The sequence below is a fragment of the Brachyistius frenatus genome, unplaced genomic scaffold (genome assembly GCF_029030835.1).
Source record: "Brachyistius frenatus isolate BFR_SWC_R1_liver_20210118 unplaced genomic scaffold, ASM2903083v1 Contig_363, whole genome shotgun sequence".
Classification (NCBI taxonomy): domain Eukaryota; kingdom Metazoa; phylum Chordata; class Actinopteri; family Embiotocidae; genus Brachyistius; species Brachyistius frenatus.
This window is the reverse complement of record NW_027210962.1, coordinates 117,034-135,417: the sequence shown is the minus strand read 5'-3', so window position 1 is coordinate 135,417 and position 18,384 is coordinate 117,034. Positions and strand designations below refer to the sequence as shown.

Genomic DNA, 18,384 nt, shown 5'->3' with positions numbered 1-18,384 from the left:
ACGACCGAACATCCGGTGAACGACCGGTGAACATCCGGTGAACGACCGGTGAACGTGAACGACCGGTGAACGACCGGTGAACATCCGGTGTCCGGTGAACGTCCGGTGAACATCCGGTGAACGGTGATCCGGTGAACGACCGGTGAACGACCGGTGAACATCCGGTGAACGACCGGTGAACATCCGGTGAACATCCGGTGAACGACCGGTGAACATCCGGTGAACGACCGGTGAACGACCGGTGAACGTCCGGTGAACGACCGGTGAACGACCGGTGAACGACCGGTGAACATTCGGTGAACATCCGGTGAACGACCGGTGAACGACCGGTGAACATCCGGTGAACGACCGGTGAACATCCGGTGAACGACCGGTGAACGACCGGTGAACATCCGGTGAACGACCGGTGAACGACCGGTGAACATCCGGTGAACGACCGGTGAACGACCGGTGAACATCCGGTGAACGACCGGTGAACATCCGGTGAGCGACCGGTGAACATCCGGTGAGCGACCGGTGAACATCCGGTGAGCGACCGGTGAACATCCGGTGAACATCCGGTGAACATCCGGTGAACATCCGGTGAACATCCGGTGAACGACCGGTGAACATCCGGTGAACGACCGGGGGACAGACGACGGTACAACAACGAGACGGTTTCTGTCCCGACCGAACAGCACGGAGAAGGAACACACACTGCATTCAAGGGAGGTTTAGAAAAGGGAAAGACGAAGGCAGCTGATTTGTACTTTTTCTTTTTATCAAACTAACGTGGATTAATCCGCCGCAGAAAATAGTCCCCACCGAGTGCTCTATTTAGATCTTCAGTTTGAACCAGCGGGAGGAAACATATAAAATGATATAAACACACCTCATTAAAGTCTCATGAAAACTGGTCATGAAACTTGGTTAAAGTGATGGTCAGTTCGTAAGATTCTTCTTTTCCTTCACATCATCAAACCAAACGTTCCCTGCGGCACTTTTTTCACGGATCGTTCCTCAGATGAAGCTTCTGGGTGGAATAAAAAATAAAAAAAAGAACGAGATGTTCAATCGTGACGGAGCCTCAACAAGAAGTTTAAAAGATTAAAACAAACAAAAAACAGGAGGATAAATTCATGAAGTTTCTACATCAGCTTGAGGTTTCTTGGACAGAATCTAATTCTCCACATGGAAACGGCTGCACACTTTTTTAGTGGGTTTTTTTCTCCCGAAAAATGCAACGACATAAAACCTTGATTTTTTTTTTTTTTTTTATCTGTTCAAAGCAACTTTCTCTTCCTTTCTCTTATTTTTGGCACGTCGGGTCAAAGCATGCGGCCGTCGCTGCTCTCAGACGAGGGTGCGGATGTTCACTACAACTCCATTAAAGGGGGGAATGAGACACTAGTGAGGTTCACAGTGCTCGACGTGACACGCCGATCAACAGGCAAGAGAGGGTCCGGACGCAAGGGTCGAAGGTCACAGTGTTCAACAGCGAAGGGGTTTCACGGCACAAACAACATCCAAGACAGCCGGACAACGCGCTCATCACCCGTATTGCTCTCGCAGGTTTTGGTTTTTTTTGGGGTTCTTCACTCATTTGATTCAAGATATTTTCGAACTTCATGCAGATGAAAAAAAAAAAAAAAAGGCCACACATGGTAGCGAGCTCACGTAGTGTTTGTGTAGATATGAACAACTTCAGGAAAAATCCAACCTTTGATATTCAGTCATCAAGTGTTTTTGGTGAAACTACTTCCCCCATAATTAGCGATTTCCTACATTTCCCAGAATGCTATGCAACAGCACTCAAACTAAGCCGTTTCCCTCCAGAGCTTCAGATTCCTCTACATGGAGCTACAGTGACAGACATACTCTGAACTCAAAGATTTTCTAAAACCCCCAAAAAATACAAACCCAGAAGTGTCGGGAATGGATTAAATATTCTAAGATGTGATGCAAAACATTAACGAGCTCACTGCCAACAGAAGAAGGTGACTTTAGTCGGTTCGTCCTCGTGTTTAAAGGTCTTTCTTCTGGGTCACGCTGGGTTACATGTTTCCTCATCCTGTCATACCAGAACCAGAAGATGTGGCGTCTGGAGAATAAGACCTCGTTTTGAAGTCACAGATAAAAACAGCTGATCCTGTGTGACAGCTAAATCAACAAGTTAGAAATGAGGAGCTGATGTTAAGTGAAATAAAGAACCTATTGTTTCAGAAACTATCTGAGAATCTAGAGGCCACATCGTCCTCTGTTGTCGCTTTGAACTAATAAACACGTGCTGTCATTTAACATTCACGGGAATAAAAGAAACGCAAATATTGGAAGTGCATCACCAAAAACAACCTTTTGAAGATCAGCTTCAAGTGTTGTTAGGTTGGATTTTTTTCCTTCAAGGAAACAGAGAAGAACATCACAGAGAAGAAAGAAGAGTTTGTTCCCTCACGTGCAGCTCGGCAGCATCGCGGTCGTCCTTCAGGGCTCCGACGCACAGACGCGTTTTCTTTTTAACACGTTAACATGTTTTCAACACACGTCCTGTTGGTTGGAGCCCAGAGAGGAAAGAAGCTGCAGCGCTGCAGCACACAGGCCCGGCATGGCACATCTGAAAAGTGGTTACTGAGGGACATGAAGGATGAGCCGCCATGTTGGAAGAACTAAACCACTGAACTACCGTGGCAAGGGGGCGGGGCTTAAACCAAAGCATCAGTCTGCTGGTAGAAAAGGTTTGAATATTGTTCTTTTGGGAATCTGACAGAATATCTTTTTATTTATTGTTTCATGAACGGCTCGAGTTTCTCAAGAGTTTCTCTCCTGCAGTGTTCAGGGAACACGGGAAGATCTCAAAGTGGATTATTAGGATGAAAAATAAAGTGTTGGATGCGTGCAGCAGAAAAAAAAACATCTGAAGACTGATTCCAGTGTTTTAGAAGACAAAAATGTTTCATCAAAACTGAATACTTAAACTTATTTTTGCAATTATTAAGTTCAAATTTAATTATATCAAATGTTTGAAATAGAAATGTATTTTTTAGAAAAGGGTTAAGATGTATGGAAGCAGGATGTCATTTCTGTAGACAAATTAGAAATAATAAAAAAAAAAATTAGACTTAAAATCGGATAATTTGGCGATTTTGGCAAAACAAGCAACGTGACAACATACATTTTTCACATTTAGAGCAGAGAACTGGAAAAATAACTGATAGAAAAGACAATTGGCAGCTCAATCTGGAGGAAAAATACTTTTTAGCTGGTTGTGACCATATCATAATTTTGATCTCATATCTCGATAAGCTATTTCGATAAACTTTTATCAAGTAATGTCTGAATGTTTTTATTGTTCTCCATTTTCATTTACTTTCTTTTTGTCCTGGCAGAACAGATTTCTAAATGTTTGAAAGATGAACAATAATTTCATAAAAACAGCAGACGTGACGTTTAAACGTCCGGCAGAGAGAAGAGACGCTGCAGCTGTCGTCCAACATGGCGGCCGGCGGTCGGGAGAGAAGAGAGGAAGGTGTGACGTGCAGCCGGCACGACGTCGTCAGAGATAATTAGCAGCACCATATCCGAACAGAGATGCAAATGTACAAAGCAACATGAGAAAATAAGCGTTGATATCGTGACGAGTCAATTAACAAAATGTCACAGTCCGTTTCAGAAGATACTGCAGGAAGGTGTTAATCCGTATGTACACGCAGGGTTTTGTTCTGTTTCCGGTCCCAGGCGGAGGTCCTTCACCGTGTAGTGGTTACGATTCATTAGTAAAAAAATGAAAAGTGGCGTGTGAATGGTGGCGGTGCCCTCCGGCCTCTTGACACCACGTCCTTGTTTCGGGCCTCGTGACCTTCTGTTTTTTGTTTTGTTTTTGTAACTTGGCAGCGTTCAGAAGTGAAAAGAGTTTCGGGTCGCTCCACGTCGGCGTCGCTGGTGTTGGAAAGCTGAGAGAGCGAAACCTCCCGAGACGCCGCTGACATCAGGGACCCCGAGGTGAGACGGTAAAGGCGGCGGCAACACTCACAAAAAAAAAAAAAAAAAAAAAAGCTCCCTGAAAAAATAGAAACACATTCCAACACCTGGCAAACACACACACACACACACACACACACACACACACACACACACACACACACACACACACACACACACACACACACACACACACACACACACACACACACACACACACACACACACACACACACACACACACACACACACACACACACACACACACACACACACACACACACTCACACACACACACACACACACACACACACACACACACACACACACACACACACACACACACTCACTCACTCACTCACTCACTCACTCACTCACTCACTCAGGCGCGTGTGTTTAGCTGCTGCGGCGTCGTATCGTCCGTGAACGTCCACTCCGAGCCAGGAGACGCGTGCATGAAGACCGAAGAGTATAATACAGAGATGAAGGCGGCACATTAAAAAAGTGTTTCATCCGGGGTGCAAAAAAATCCCCTGGTGAACAAGAGGCTGGAACTGAAACGTTTCAGGGCCGACCGAGTGATGCTGAAGATGTAAACAGTTGTAAACAAAAGGTGACGGACCGGGAAACGAAACGCTCTTCACGACCGACGCTGGCGTTTGGGACGGAGCGGAGGCGGGACGGAGAGTCTGAGCGGCGCCCGACGCCGGCGAGGCCTCGGAGGGTCCCGGGGACGCCACGTCCGCCGCTAAGTGCTTAAAGTGCTCCGCTGCTTCCCGCTCGGCCCAAAAACTCAGAGACCTTCGGGTCAGAAACGTTCTTCTGAGGAGGCCTCGAGGGGAGGGGGGGGGGGGGGGGCAGGAAGTGGCGAGTTTGTCCTCAGAAAATCCCTTTAGCGATTTTCAGTCCCTTCTGCTTCATGCGCGGCAGCGTGGAGCTCGCCACGTTCTTGGCGCGCACCGGCCGCGCCAGGCCGCGCTTCTTCAGCACGAAGTCGTAGTTGGCAGTGGAGTTCATGGCGTAGAAGACGTTGGCGTTGTCCGGGATACGCAGCTCTGCGGGAACACACCAACGACAGGAAGTCACTCAAGATGTTTACGAGGACGCTTCTCAAGAAGCGGTGTTACTTTGGGGGGAATAAATGAAACTAAATCTAAATTGTGAATGACTATCTTTCATAACGTCTGTTCTCAGAGAGGGCGGAGAGTTGCGTCGGGACGGGAGGCGGGAGAGTCGTCCCTCCCACCGGGTTAGCGAGCTCATTTCTGTTTCGTGTTGAGCGTAGCCGTACGGAGGTAAAAGAACTCGTCTTTGGTGCTGCAACGACACGATAGTTAACTACCGGCGTCGCTCCTTCACCGTCGGGGGAAACCCACCGTCTGCTCAACAGTCTGTGATTTACTTCAACAAACCGGCGAAACCTCATCCAGGTAACTACAGAAGTTCAGTATCTGTTTGTAGTTCAGCACCGATCAGACTAACTACTTTACTACAGACACGGTAAACAGCCGTCGTCCATCACGATGCCGGCTGGTTAGTTTCACTCCGATATGTTTTTAATTTCACCGTTCAAACGTCGACGTCCCGACCGACGTTGAGACCAAACCGACGTTTTTATGAGCAATCTTCCAACGTTACATCCTCTTTTTATGAATACATTTTTAATTTTAAAGTTGCAGTCGTATTTACTATAAATACATATATATTTCCTATATATTTACTGTATATAATTCAATGATTAAATTCAGAAACGCTTCATGTTCACCTTTGTCCTCAGAGATTTTCTGCATTAGCTCGTATTCCTCGGTCTTCTCCCGATCCAGGTTGTGTTTGATCATCGCCTTCCTGATGACGGCTGGAGTCTTGTCTTGACTCGTCACCTGAATCAGGAAATAAAACGTCACGTTGGACTTTCTGAGCCAAAGGATTGTTTTTCCTCCGGTGACATCAATGTGTTTGAAAGACTTCGGGCCTCATTCACTAATATCTGCGTAGAAATGCTCTTCTGCAAAAATCACAGGGATTTATGAAATGTGTACCGGCCAATCAGAATCATTTTAAATCTGACACGCCCCCTTTCTCCATATAAGGACAACGTTGTCTGGAGCTTCATGAAGAAAGCAGTGAAGTGAAGAGAAGCTGACAGATGGCTCCAAAAATAAAAAAATCCACGAGAGCAGAAATCGAAACAAAGAGCGTCTGAGGTGGAAGAAAAGGAACTTTTTTTCAAAAGTGTTTCCTCACGAGTAACTATGGTTAAAAAAAAAAAGACGCGTGGGCTGCTATTTTTCATAATATTTATGGTACTTGCATCTTATCTTATCTTTGAATATGTGAATATATGTGAATATTTTTAATTAAGAGAATAATTGATGATAATTAAAAGGCGTCAGTTTCATGGTTAGCCTGTTTAATACATTTGGTCAATGCATTAGTAAAGTAATATTGTCGTTTCTTAAATCCTTTTTTAATAAATGCAGTTTTAATATGCTAACAGGTGTGTTTACATCTTCTAAGACAGACAGGCGGTCATCATTTGGTCGTACTCATGGTCTGAAGTTATTCTAAATGTGGTCGCAGAGTACGAACAAATTCAGGAAAGAAAATATTGATGAATTCCAGATTTGTGTGTCAAACATTGGTATGTCTGGTTCAAGCATTGGTTTGTGCGTACTTGTGATGTGTTCCCACCTTTAAATGATATCAATATTCAAAAAGCCCTCGAAGAGCCGAACAACCCCGTCGGTTCATCCCACCGACGAGTCCACTCACCAGGATGCTCTTGTACATGTTCCCGTTCTCCACGTCCAGGCTGACCCTGATGATGCAGCAGTCGTCCACCTGCTGGTTGTACAGCGGCAGCGACAGCGTCGAGTAGTTGGACACCGCCGACACCGAGCGCTTGTGGGAGCGGGACGCCGACAGCGGCGTGGACGAGGACACGGAGGAGGACGAGGCGCTGCTGGAGCCGGACGCCGAGCCGGAGCTGGAGCCCATCCCAGAGGTGTCCAGAGAGGACAGAGACGTGCACTCCCAGAACTGAGGGGGACAGCAGGAGGACAGAGAGACAGGTGAGTGGACGGGAGGACAGGTGAGAAGACAGGATGACAAGGGGACAGGTGAGTGGACAGAGGGACAGGTCAGTGGACAGGAGGACAGGTTAGTGGACAGGTTAGTCATCATTTTCATTATTTTTATTTTTCAATTAAATTTGACAAAACCATCATCGTGCATTACAAACTAGGACCTTGGAGTTTGAAATGTGAGTATTTGCATATTATGTTGCATTATGGGTGTTTTGGGTTTTCGTTCTAATTCATCATATCTGAGCCTCAGATGCTGCGCTTTTGACCACTGTGTATTTTAATTAATGTCAATTCTATATTTTTAATGCTTAACCCGTTTAATAAATCCATTAAATAATGAGTACTAAACTGATAGAAATACTGTTTCAAATATTCTCTTAATAAATGGACTAATCATCAATATTCACACTTCACATGTTAACAGACTTAAGTTTGCTGTGTAACTTCAACATTGTCAGCTTGTTGGTTTGCTGAACGTTTACTCTATTCACTCTATTATTGAGAAATCATGAAACTTTGGAAAATCACCACAAAAGTTGGTACCGTTGAGGTGGTGTCGGCTGCTGGAGCTTCTCTCCCCAAAGCAGAGACGGTGAATTTCACCGAAGGAGTCGAAGTCTAGAGACGGACAAAAAAACAGAAACACTCTCTGAACACATGCCTACTTAACAGGAAGTATATTTCACATATCAGACGTTGTTCTTGAGTGGAGAGAATACCAGTGTAACTGTGGTCCTACAGAGAGTGATGCATTGTGGGTTGTTTGTAGCATAAGAAGAAATCTATTTAACAACTATTTCACGTTTCACAAATCGGAGAGAAAAAGCTTCGATGGCGAGACTCTGGTCTGCTCGGATTCATGTTTTCTGAAGAGGACAGAGACGTCCAGAAGAGATGAGACAACTCCGCCTCCTTTTTTACATCATGAAACAAGCGCAGGCCGACCGTGTGCTGGTCTCTTTCGTACCTTCCTGTCGTGTCCCTCCGGTGAATCCGACAGGAAGCTGGGGTTCACGTCCTCCAGGTCCGAACCACTGGAGCTGACGGAGGTGACGCTGAGAGCATCGCCGCTGTCCCCCCCCCCCCCCTCCTCCTCCTCCTCCTCCTCCTCCTCCTCCTCCTTGGTACGGTCTGTAGTGCGAGTGGTCGAAGGACTTGGAATGAGAGCCGGAGGCGCTGCTGCAGCCGGCCTCCGTCAGCTGCCGGCTGGACACGGAGAGGAGGGGGGGGGGGGGGGGGGGGGGTCATGTTAACCGTGACGGAGACGGTTGAATGATCATGATACTGAAGAAGTACGGTGATGATAACGTGTGAATCTGTCCATCACTTACTCGCTCCAGCGCTTCATGATCCCTCCGTTCTTCTTGGCTCGCAGCGTGTTGCTGGCCGACTCCGACAGAGGCTCGATCTCACAGGACAGGTTGTAGCTGCAGAGCAGAGAGTCGGCATGGAGACGGCGTTCATTTAAACGCACGTCACGGAGAGGACAGGATCCAATACAAATATGAAACGTCACAATCTCAGTTACTCTGAATCTAATTTGGACAAAGAGAAAATCTGCGGAGTCAAAATCCATTTTTTGTTTCAGCTGCATTTTAATACAGAAACTGTCTGCAAGCACTTTGTCTGTTTCAGATGCTTCAAACTGATTTGACAGCGTTTAAATCTACCGGCCATCTTATAGTAACCGATATTGTAATTTTCAATCATCTTGCTCGCTGCCTCCTCTGAACACCTGCAGCATAGTTTACTCCCTACACCTTCTGTAATCAGTCACCACGCACGGAGGTTTTCATCCTGACAGTAGAAAGGACACGTGAACGACAACAGACGGGACTTTGACTAAACTACACAGAAGGTCATTTAATGTCTGAAATTACTGTCTGATAAATGTCACATTTTTGACTGAACCTTTCAGCTTTATAAGAATAACAATAATAATAATAATAATTCCTGGAAACAGCAAAAAAATGTATTAAATAATTATATGAAACCACCTTTTAACTAACAATACTGAATACAGCAGGCAGGCAGACTTTCTAATACCGTCTGAAGCCGTTTCTGAAGGAACCTGAAAACATATTTGCTGCTTTATTTGCACAGAGAAGACAAAACACTCGGACATGATTGAAAGAAGAGGACAACGAGGACACGTCTCCTGCGTCCCTGAGGGGACACGCATGTTGAGACACAGCACGAGAGGACCGACTGACCTTTCCGCCTCGCTGAGCTTCTCCACGCCTGCGAACCACTCTCTGAAGTGGGAGTCCTGAGTGAAGCTGTAGTTGTTGGAGGCCAACTGGAGCAGCTTGATCTGAGCGATCACCTCGAACTCCTGCAAGCAGAGGGCGGAGCGGAGCGCCGTTTAATGAGCTTATTGTCATTCACCACGTTTGTTTTGGTCTGTTCTGAGATGAAAGATGATCTCTACGAATAAATCACTTTGCTTTTGTAGTCACACCAGCATTTCTTTTTTTGTTTTGTATCATTTCAAAAGAAGAAATTTGAACTCACCTTTCTTCTCTTCTCGAAGTTGATCAGACCACCCTGCAAAAAACACATCCAAGAATATTAGAAATTACGCCGGAGAAAAATAAAACCTGCCAAGGTAAAAAAAAAAATGAAGTGATCCCAGTGAAGATGCCAGTGAGGAGGCTGACCTCAGTGTAGTCCTTCATGGCAGTGTCCATCATCACCAGGTCCGTCAGGAAGGTCCCCAGGTAAGGAATGGTCCCCTGCATCACACCCTGTTCACACAGGGACAGAGGGACAGAAGGACAGAAATGCATCAGATACAAGTCAGAGTCTGCATGTGAAATTAAAAAATGGTACATAAGTTCTGGTTGTCATTTTGATCAGTTGTGTATTTATTTCCATACTCTGTTATTCAAACTCTTTTAAATGACCAACAAGAGCTTCACGTCACAAAGAGCTATTTAAGAGCACATGACACTGGACGGACTGCAGTGACGACTTCTGCCACTAGGTGGAGCTGTCGCTGAATAAACGATCAGAGGCAGAGCAGCGTAGAAACGGTCGAGCCCAGGAATACAGAGACAGAAAAGAGACATGTTGTCTCACCAGGTCTCTCTGCTGCTGGTGTCTCCTCTGAGCTCGCTTGGGGTTGATTTCCAAAGTTGCAAACTTGGAGGTTCCTTCCTGCAGAAAAATAAACACAGACAGGAAGTTTCTGTTTAATACACAAAGGAATAAACTCCTCAAATCCTGAGACAGTTTTCCTCATTTCACTTTCAGAGATTAATTACCTGAAAAACATCGAAACAAGAACGATGAGGAAAGAAGCAACCAATCATCTCAGTTGGGAAAGTACCAAAAGTAACAAAGTAAAAGTACGTTCTGCAGAAAAGTGACATATGATCACACATTACATTATTGTTGTAGCTGGTTGAGGTAGCTTCTATTGAATATTAAATATTCATGTATATATGGTACAGTAATTTGGTGATGTGGTTCAGGCCCCTCCAAAGACTCACGATAAATCTGAAGGGTTTTAAATGAAATAAAAACAAAACTCTTTTCTACTTGAACCTCTGTAGAAGTTCAGAGTGTCTTTGGAGGAACTGCTCTCATCTCATAAACAAAACAACAAAACAACAAGTCATGAGCCAAAAATGTTAAACCTTCATCTTAAAAGTGGCCTGAAACTGAAGCTTCACCATTAAAGGGAGGTTCTTCAGTACAATACTTCAGCATGTTTTATTTTTCATCATCAGTGAAGCTGCAAACTGTTTATTAAATAATGTCAAATTTAACAGAACTATCCCAAATATCTAAATGTGCAACAGGCGTCTGAATAAAAGTTAAAGTTTCAGCTGAAGCAGGTTTAAAAAGTTTATTTATGATGTTTCAGTCGACACAACCTTCATCAGGAGCATCATGGAAACACAAACATTGTAAATAATTATACCTAATTCATATATCAAATGTTTCCATACGAGAAACTCGTCTGGAAACTCGTAGCGCGGACCCCTCTGGTGGATGTTGTGTTGAACTGAGGGTTCGTTGGCAGGAAAAGTGTTACGAAGTAGATGAAAAACAACCGAACGCTGGTTGAAGTTTGAATCTGCCATTACAAAGCATGAATGGGACTGTTCTTTTCCCTTTTTGCTGTATTTCAGAGGAATCAAACCTCTGAGGAGAAGTGGGAGTAAATCCTCCTCCTGGCGTCCTCTCACATTCCTCAGAGTGACGTAACGCCGAGAGGCCGTCGGCAGCGTCGTGGAACCGGAGCTGTTCGCTGAGAACGCAGCGAGCGCAGCGAACGCAGCCTGGCCGGAGCAGATAAGAGACGAGAGAAGAGAGGCGACACCCTCAGCTCCGCTTTTACACATCATCACATCGCAGCCGTTATCTCCACCTCACGGGTTTCCTCCCGCTGACGTCAGCAGGGATTCCCTCAGAGGACCCCGGGGGTCACTCAGCGTCACGCTGGAAAACTCCTCCGGTTTAAAGGAGGTGATAGAGAACTCAAACTGAACCAAAAGAAGAGTGACGACGTGTTGCTGGAGTTCAGAGTCTCCACCAAATAAACCTCAGTTTGATCTATTCGAAAACAGTCTGCTCCCAAAAACAGCATTGATTCCTCATATATTATTCTGACTTCATCCCGCATAAACTGTCCTGAACCCAAGCAGCTGTTAGCACTTCCTGTCTGCAGTTCATCTGTGAATGCACGAACAATTATCGCGATATCCCTTTGAAACTGAAAACAACTTACAAAATATGATGATTCTCGGTCCAGTTCTGCCATTTTTATCCAATTTTATTGGATTTAAGGATTTGTATTTGCAATAGACAAAATTATTTTGGACTCTAAGTCCCGGTTGACCCTGTGCACCTTCATGCAGTGCAACGACGACGCAACTTCAACTTGGATTATCTCCGCGGCGCTTTCCCACACAGATGAGGCACCGACGTTTCTGGAAAGCTGAAGTCGTGCAGTTTCACAGCATGTCGGGAGATACTCTCTGTCACAGATACTCGCCGCGCAATTCAACCGACATGAAGACGAGTGAATTTGAAGGCACTTTGCATTCATCGGGTTCATGTGAATCATGCCTGTGTGTTCAGATTTGAATGAGTTATGAGTATTTATTTCACTTGGGATGACAGCAGCAGTAGATGCAGCATGTTGAACTGACGTCTAGTTTCTGGTTCAGGGTGGTTCCTCTGTCGTTAACATGCATCCTGCGTGATCCGATCACAAGCGGCTGCTCGAAGTGCATCAGTTCACTCCTTAAAAGAAACCGTGTCTTCGGTGAGCGCCGGTGAACTTAACTCACCTCCTGCACGTAAATAAACACAAACTGGAGGAGAGAGGAGTCGAAGCAACAGGCGACAACCTCTCTACATTAAACCCAGTACATCCCATTAATGACGGCAGTAAACTGTCAGCAGCCCACCGGGACACCGGGAGTGATGGACGGGATCCAGAGGACACGATGTTCCTCTGCAGCTGTTAGAGAACAAGACGTGAGGAAGGACAGCGGAGGGACGAGGTCACGGACACATACATCCTGCTGCCACGTGCAGCTGTTATATAACGCACACGCTGATTGATCGGTGCGTCTGATTAATACATCTTCCCGTCTCTGTTCTGGTATTTTCTTGTCTCAGATTACGTCCACTGTTTATGTTCACTGACTATTCAAATAGCAGCGACGCTACAACCTTCATTTACTGTGATGAAGAGGATCAGATAAAGGAGAACTTGTAATTTATTACAATAACAGCAACAAACTGTGTATTGTGATACTGTTAATAAATAACATGAGATGAAAATTAAAACTGTGACACTGAACAATTCAAATACTGTTATCAGGGCTTTCAATGCCAATTATTTTCCTTTCTGATTATTATTTTTTCAATGAATTGAGTAATCACTCGGTCTATGAACGGGAAAAAATGTCTGTATCAGTAACTCAGGACTGGGAAAATTCCATGTCTTCAGAATATTTGCCAAACAGTCTAAAGTCTGAAAATTATGACTGAAGAGAAAAACACGTCCTTTGCTTTTAAGGAAGTTTGAAAAAAATGTGAATTGACAGATCCAATTGTTATGTTAAGAAACAAATCAATGAATTCAAATGGTTTGTGATATTTTAAAAGAAATACTTCAATATCAATAAATAACAATACAGTCATGCGGATATTGAGAGACTCTAACAATAACTTTCTGTGTGAATATGAACATGAATAAATAATTGGAATGATCAGGATTACTTAACTGTTACAACACAAAATTTTGGATTCACAGTGTCTTGGTATTACAATACAATAATGACATGGTTTTAGAAATAATTAAATGCATACTGCTATTATTGATTTTTTTGTGATTTATTTTATTTCTTTTCAATACTTTGAAATGTTCACTGAATGTCATTTTATTGCTGCAGAGCTGCATTTCTTGTATGAAAGGTGATTTACGAATAAGATTATTATTGTTATTATTATTGTAAATGACCTGAACGAAAAGGTCAAAACTGTGTGTTTTAAGTTACTCATAGACGAGCAGAGATATTTCAATTTTAATAGAATTATTTACGCGTGAAAATTATGTTCTGTAGTTTTAACAAGCTTCAATCTATGAGTTGTTTTCTTGGATTTCCAGTCATTACAAAAAATGAACCGTCTGTGTGACCCGATGTCCGAGTGGTTGGTCCCGGGTCAGAACTTTGCTGCATGTCATTTCCTGTCTGCGTACACTGCTCCTATTCTACTTCTAAAGAAGGCCTAACGGCGTGCTGTTGAGAAGCTGCGACCCACCTTCACCAGCAGCTCTCGGCTCAGGGAGTAGTTGTTGTCGTCGGAGAAGATCTCCGACAGCTCGCGGAAGGTTCGGAAACTTTCCCTGCAGGCGGGCGGAGAGGTCAGAGCACGAGAAACGAACGAACAAACACCTTCAAGAGTTCATATTCAGCTTCAGTTAACTTAAAGACAGGAAGTCTACCGTGACACTTCCTCCCAGGTCCTCTTCAGGCGGTGGATGGCGTTGCACTGCAGGGCGGAGAGGATGGCTCGCAACGAGGAGAAGTTCTTCAGGATCCGACACTCCTGGAAACAAAAAGAACATCCAGTCAGAAACCAACAGATCGATTCCCTTCAAAGGCTCTTCAAGTGTAAATAAACTCGGCAGACAGACAGACGGATGCGGCTTACCCGGGCCACGTCGATCCACCGCTCCAGCAGCCGCGCTCTCTGGTTGGGCTTCAGCGCCGGGTTGCTCAGGCAGGTGGTGATGACACAGTTGGTGACGGAGTTGAACTGGGCCACGGTGGCTCTGATGGTGGGAGCCAGGTGCTCCTTCCCCTTCTTATCCCGCTGGGACCAAATCCCCCCCAGGCAGTGGTAGGGCACCACCTTCTTAAACAGATCCTGGCGGGACAGAATAAAAGAATTAAACGGGGAATTAAAGGCACGGTCCGCTCTGAAGAGCGTTCTGGTAAATGTTTGAGTTTCACTGTGCAGAGTGATGTTTGCTCACAGTTCGACTTTGGACATCTTGTATCCAGTTTGTTTTTGTTTTTAAATAAAACGTTTGCACATGTATATAGATTTTGAGTTTGAAGGAGGAGTTTTGAGGAGTAAATGCAATTTTGAAAACCAACTTAACCTGGAAAGTAAACTTGTATTAAACACAAACACACTTGTGTGAAGCAGAATGTCAGTAATGATGCACTGATTTGATGATCAGGGACAGTTTTAAAAACATCCGGATGGACATCCAGAATGTTCAGACATCTTAACTTCCAATAAAAAGCAGCAAAAACCTCACAAGTTAGAAAATCGAATGCAGGAAACAGACAGAAAACAAACGTGGCTGCTGTGAGACAGTAAGAATCAGGTCATCTTTTGATTTTCTTGAAATAAAAAAAGAGTTAAAATGCTGTTTGGCCTTTTGAGTAAAATCTTGGATGACTGACACATTTTAAATAAACCAGTGTGTCCTGATAAATTAATGGAAAGTTGGTTTTCTTCTGGTTGTTTCAGAACAAAGTTAAGAAAACACCAGAATAACTTTAATTTAAAGCACAATTTGGCCACTTTGGCAAACAAGCAAGGTTGACACCTTCACCGTTTCATCTTATAACATAGTCACAGTTATACATGGAGCAAATACAAAGCAGCATCATTATACAAAGTGAGAGGTGTGCAGCGGGTTCTATCAGCTGGTTCTATCAGCTGGTTCTATCAGCTGGTTCTATCAGCTGGTTCTATCAGATCTAGGAAAATTGCTGCTTGATGTTGCAGGAAACTGAACCAAACACTAACTGTACCATGAACACACATAACACGTACATATCATACAAGCAGATGATTCTCCCTGGGTTTGTCTTCACTTTCACTTTAAAAGTAGGGATTTTATCTGTTTTTAATACAAAAGTGCAGCTTCAGCGTATTTTAAGAGGCTAAAACATGTGAACCACTGGGAAATCTCTGTAGACATTTTCAAACTTGTTCCAATTAATAATTTAAAAAAAAATAGAATTTACAGATTAAAACTATTTATAATTTAAGTAAAATAAGTATTAACTGCTGCTGCACCCGTTATCGATACGACTAAAACAATGTGGGAAACTATAGGAGACTTTATAGGAGAAGTTAAAGGTCCTCACCGCGTCCATGAGCGTGAACTGCTCCGCCACCATGATGGGGTCAAACGACAGGAAGCTGAAAGCAGGAAGCTCGTCCTCGAAGCCACTCTCTTCCTGCGTAGCAAAAGGGCAGCCGATGTGTTCCCCTAAAAGAAAAGAGAAAAAACAACAACCCATTTCTCACAATATGACCTCCACCTGAGCTCAGCCTGCACACAGTTCCTGCTCTTCTTCTGCTCCAGCATCTCATCCTGCCTTCCAACTCGGTGTTTGTTTTTTGTTCTCTCTGCAGGATCTGAAATATTCACTCATCGCTGGATGAGTTCTGACCGTGACGGTCGGCTGGTTCTTATCAGCTGCACAACCAAACTGTTCGTTACAGCAACAAACGTCCCGGCATGTGAACTGACACCGTGTCTGTGGTTGTAGGAAACGTTTAACACGAGCCCTGCGCTCCCTCTCCTGTCCTCTGCCTTCATACCATCGGGATCGGGCTCACACTGCTGTCGGCGGTGGAAGTGGGCCAGCAGGTTGCGGGCGCGGCGCTCCAGGTCCGAGCCGGGGAAGTGGAGGTGAAGGTAGGACATGAGCTGGTGCAGACAGTCGTAGTTGGGAGGAGTCCAGAAGTCCTCGGAGTACTGGTCCAGCCACGCACCCAGGATGGATGAAACAGTACTGGAACGCACAGACAATGACAGAAAAGATGTGTTTATATAAACTGTTAAATAAATATACATCATACAACCGAGGCGCAATTTAAATCTGATGTTAGTTTTGCAGTTACTGGAAGCCGTCACATAAAATGTGATAGTGTTGTCCTGCTGAAACAGACCAGTTTAAACTTTAACCCAGAGCGGGGGAGGAAGGGGGGGGGGGGGGCTGAATGTACTCGGTGATGGATGTCGGCAGCTCAACACTGAAGGTCGCAGCACGCTTACTTTCTGAGCTCTGTGCGGTCATCCTGGGAGACTCGGTGTGCTGTGGCTGCAGGCACGTTTTGGAGCTTGGCATACCTGCAACAACAAAACACCAGTATTAAAGAAAAGAACAAATAAAGTCTGATATCAACAACAAAACACGAGCTCAGACGTATTAAAGAAGCTCATGAAAAAAGAAACGTAAAGTCTGACAACAACAACAAAATTCATTCGCTTGATTTAATTTTTCTGCTTTCGTTCATCCTGTAAAAAAAGACGTTATATTCTGTAAATGTTTGTTTCAAAATGGAACGTGTTGTTCATACTTGAAAATAGAATTATATATTTTTTTTAACTTTATCCTCATGTCACCATGTATTTAATTTTTTTTCGATAACAGGAGAGCCTCCAAGGTGAACAACGAATCTACTAATTTAAGAGTTTGGTTGACAATTTGTGTATTAAAAATGATGATGAAAAATAAAAAGGAAATCAAAGCTTATGTATGAAACAAAGTCGTTGGGTAAAAAATATTATAAATCCCCGTGAACTGAAGGGCAGTGAAAGTATTGGGTATAAATCAAATAAAAATACGTGAGTAAACATACCAACGTGAGTTAAAACACCAACAATCTGAACGCAGGTTTGAACTCAAGTTTACTTTCCACCGAACAAAGAACCGAGAAGTCTAAAGAGTCTAAATGTGTTTTCCTGTCTCCAGGTGTGCCGCCTGCCGTCTCCGTACCTGTTGAGCAGGAGGTCCAGCACCTGCTTGGTGGTGGCGAAGGAGCGGTAGGTGCAGAGGAAGATGGTGACGTAGGTGGAGTCTTTGCCCCTGAACGCCAGCACCATGTACTCCACCAGCCGCTCCAGCGTGCCGGCCTTGATGGTCCGCACCTTGCAGGTCTCGTAGAGGCTCAGGGCCGAGTCCGTGTCCACGCCCAGCCATCGCTGCCCCTTGCTGGCCGACTGGTGGAGCTGCACCTTCCTCAGCGTGATGGTGAAGATGGCGTCCTCCTCGGCCTCCTCGCCGATCTCCTGCGTCGAGCTCTGCGAGACAGAGAAGCAGGAAAATAAGACGTTTGGCTCCAACCAACGACGACAGTTACTGGCTTTTCTTCCAGACTGAGTGGAGTTATATCCTTCAATTTGATGCTGGTGGTTTTGCCGTGTTGGAACGAGGCCTTCGAAGATCTGTCTCGTGCACTTTAGAGGCAGTTCAAAATGGCATCCGTTACCGTGCAGATTGTGGAGTTAAAAATACCCGACACCTCTCTCAACCCTTTAATTATGACCATCTGTGTGACCCGGCTCTCTCTGACTCACTCTGTGAATCATGTGCATGGCTGTGCACAAACGAACAATAGCTCGCTACTAAACAGAGCCTGCTGGATAACTGGGAAGACAATACAAGCTGCAGCCTGTAGGTACCCAAACGGGGAATTAACACAAGCTACTTGTTGCATGAATGCGGCCTCTGTCGGCTCTTCCATGGCATCATTGCAGCATTTTGTTGTTGTTGTCGTCCCCGACATGAAAAAACAAAGATGCAACAAACCGTGGAGGAACACTGTGATGGTGACAGATGGTTCCAGACATCATCGCAGCATGTGATCATCATGAAACACATTCAGGCTCATCATGCATGTATCCTGCATCAGCACCGCTCAGTTAACACAACAGAAACCAGATGAAGTATTACTGAAGCGAGTTCCAGTCCAGAGGCACAAAACTCAACAACACTTCAACAGCAGCAATGTTTGAAACGTACGGAGCTAAAAAAAAAAAAAATAGCCTTTTAGGGGATGGGCA

General features: G+C 44.6%; 1 protein-coding gene and 1 long non-coding RNA gene across 2 annotated transcripts in view; both read right to left on the bottom strand.

The window, feature by feature from the left end:
* Window positions 1–742: 742 nt before the first annotated feature.
* LOC138636261 (uncharacterized) lies at window positions 743–4,158 on the bottom strand. The gene is made up of 2 exons (XR_011312249.1): window positions 2,432–4,158; window positions 743–1,012 (listed from the first exon to the last, which is right to left on the bottom strand). It is a non-coding gene; the product is annotated as an uncharacterized lncRNA (long non-coding RNA).
* Window positions 4,159–4,180: 22 nt separating this feature from the next.
* The window catches only part of LOC138636256 (ral guanine nucleotide dissociation stimulator-like), a 30,026-nt gene continuing 15,822 nt past the window's right edge, over window positions 4,181–18,384 (bottom strand). The window contains 18 exon segments of the mRNA XM_069724191.1: window positions 4,181–5,009; window positions 5,720–5,834; window positions 6,727–6,993; window positions 7,584–7,658; window positions 8,008–8,151; window positions 8,153–8,246; window positions 8,372–8,467; window positions 9,254–9,375; window positions 9,555–9,587; window positions 9,701–9,787; window positions 10,122–10,199; window positions 13,827–13,911; window positions 14,011–14,114; window positions 14,220–14,435; window positions 15,677–15,801; window positions 16,137–16,330; window positions 16,594–16,668; window positions 17,318–17,622. Coding sequence (XP_069580292.1) covers window positions 4,834–5,009; window positions 5,720–5,834; window positions 6,727–6,993; window positions 7,584–7,658; window positions 8,008–8,151; window positions 8,153–8,246; window positions 8,372–8,467; window positions 9,254–9,375; window positions 9,555–9,587; window positions 9,701–9,787; window positions 10,122–10,199; window positions 13,827–13,911; window positions 14,011–14,114; window positions 14,220–14,435; window positions 15,677–15,801; window positions 16,137–16,330; window positions 16,594–16,668; window positions 17,318–17,622 — 2,391 coding nt within the window. The 3' untranslated portion in view covers window positions 4,181–4,833.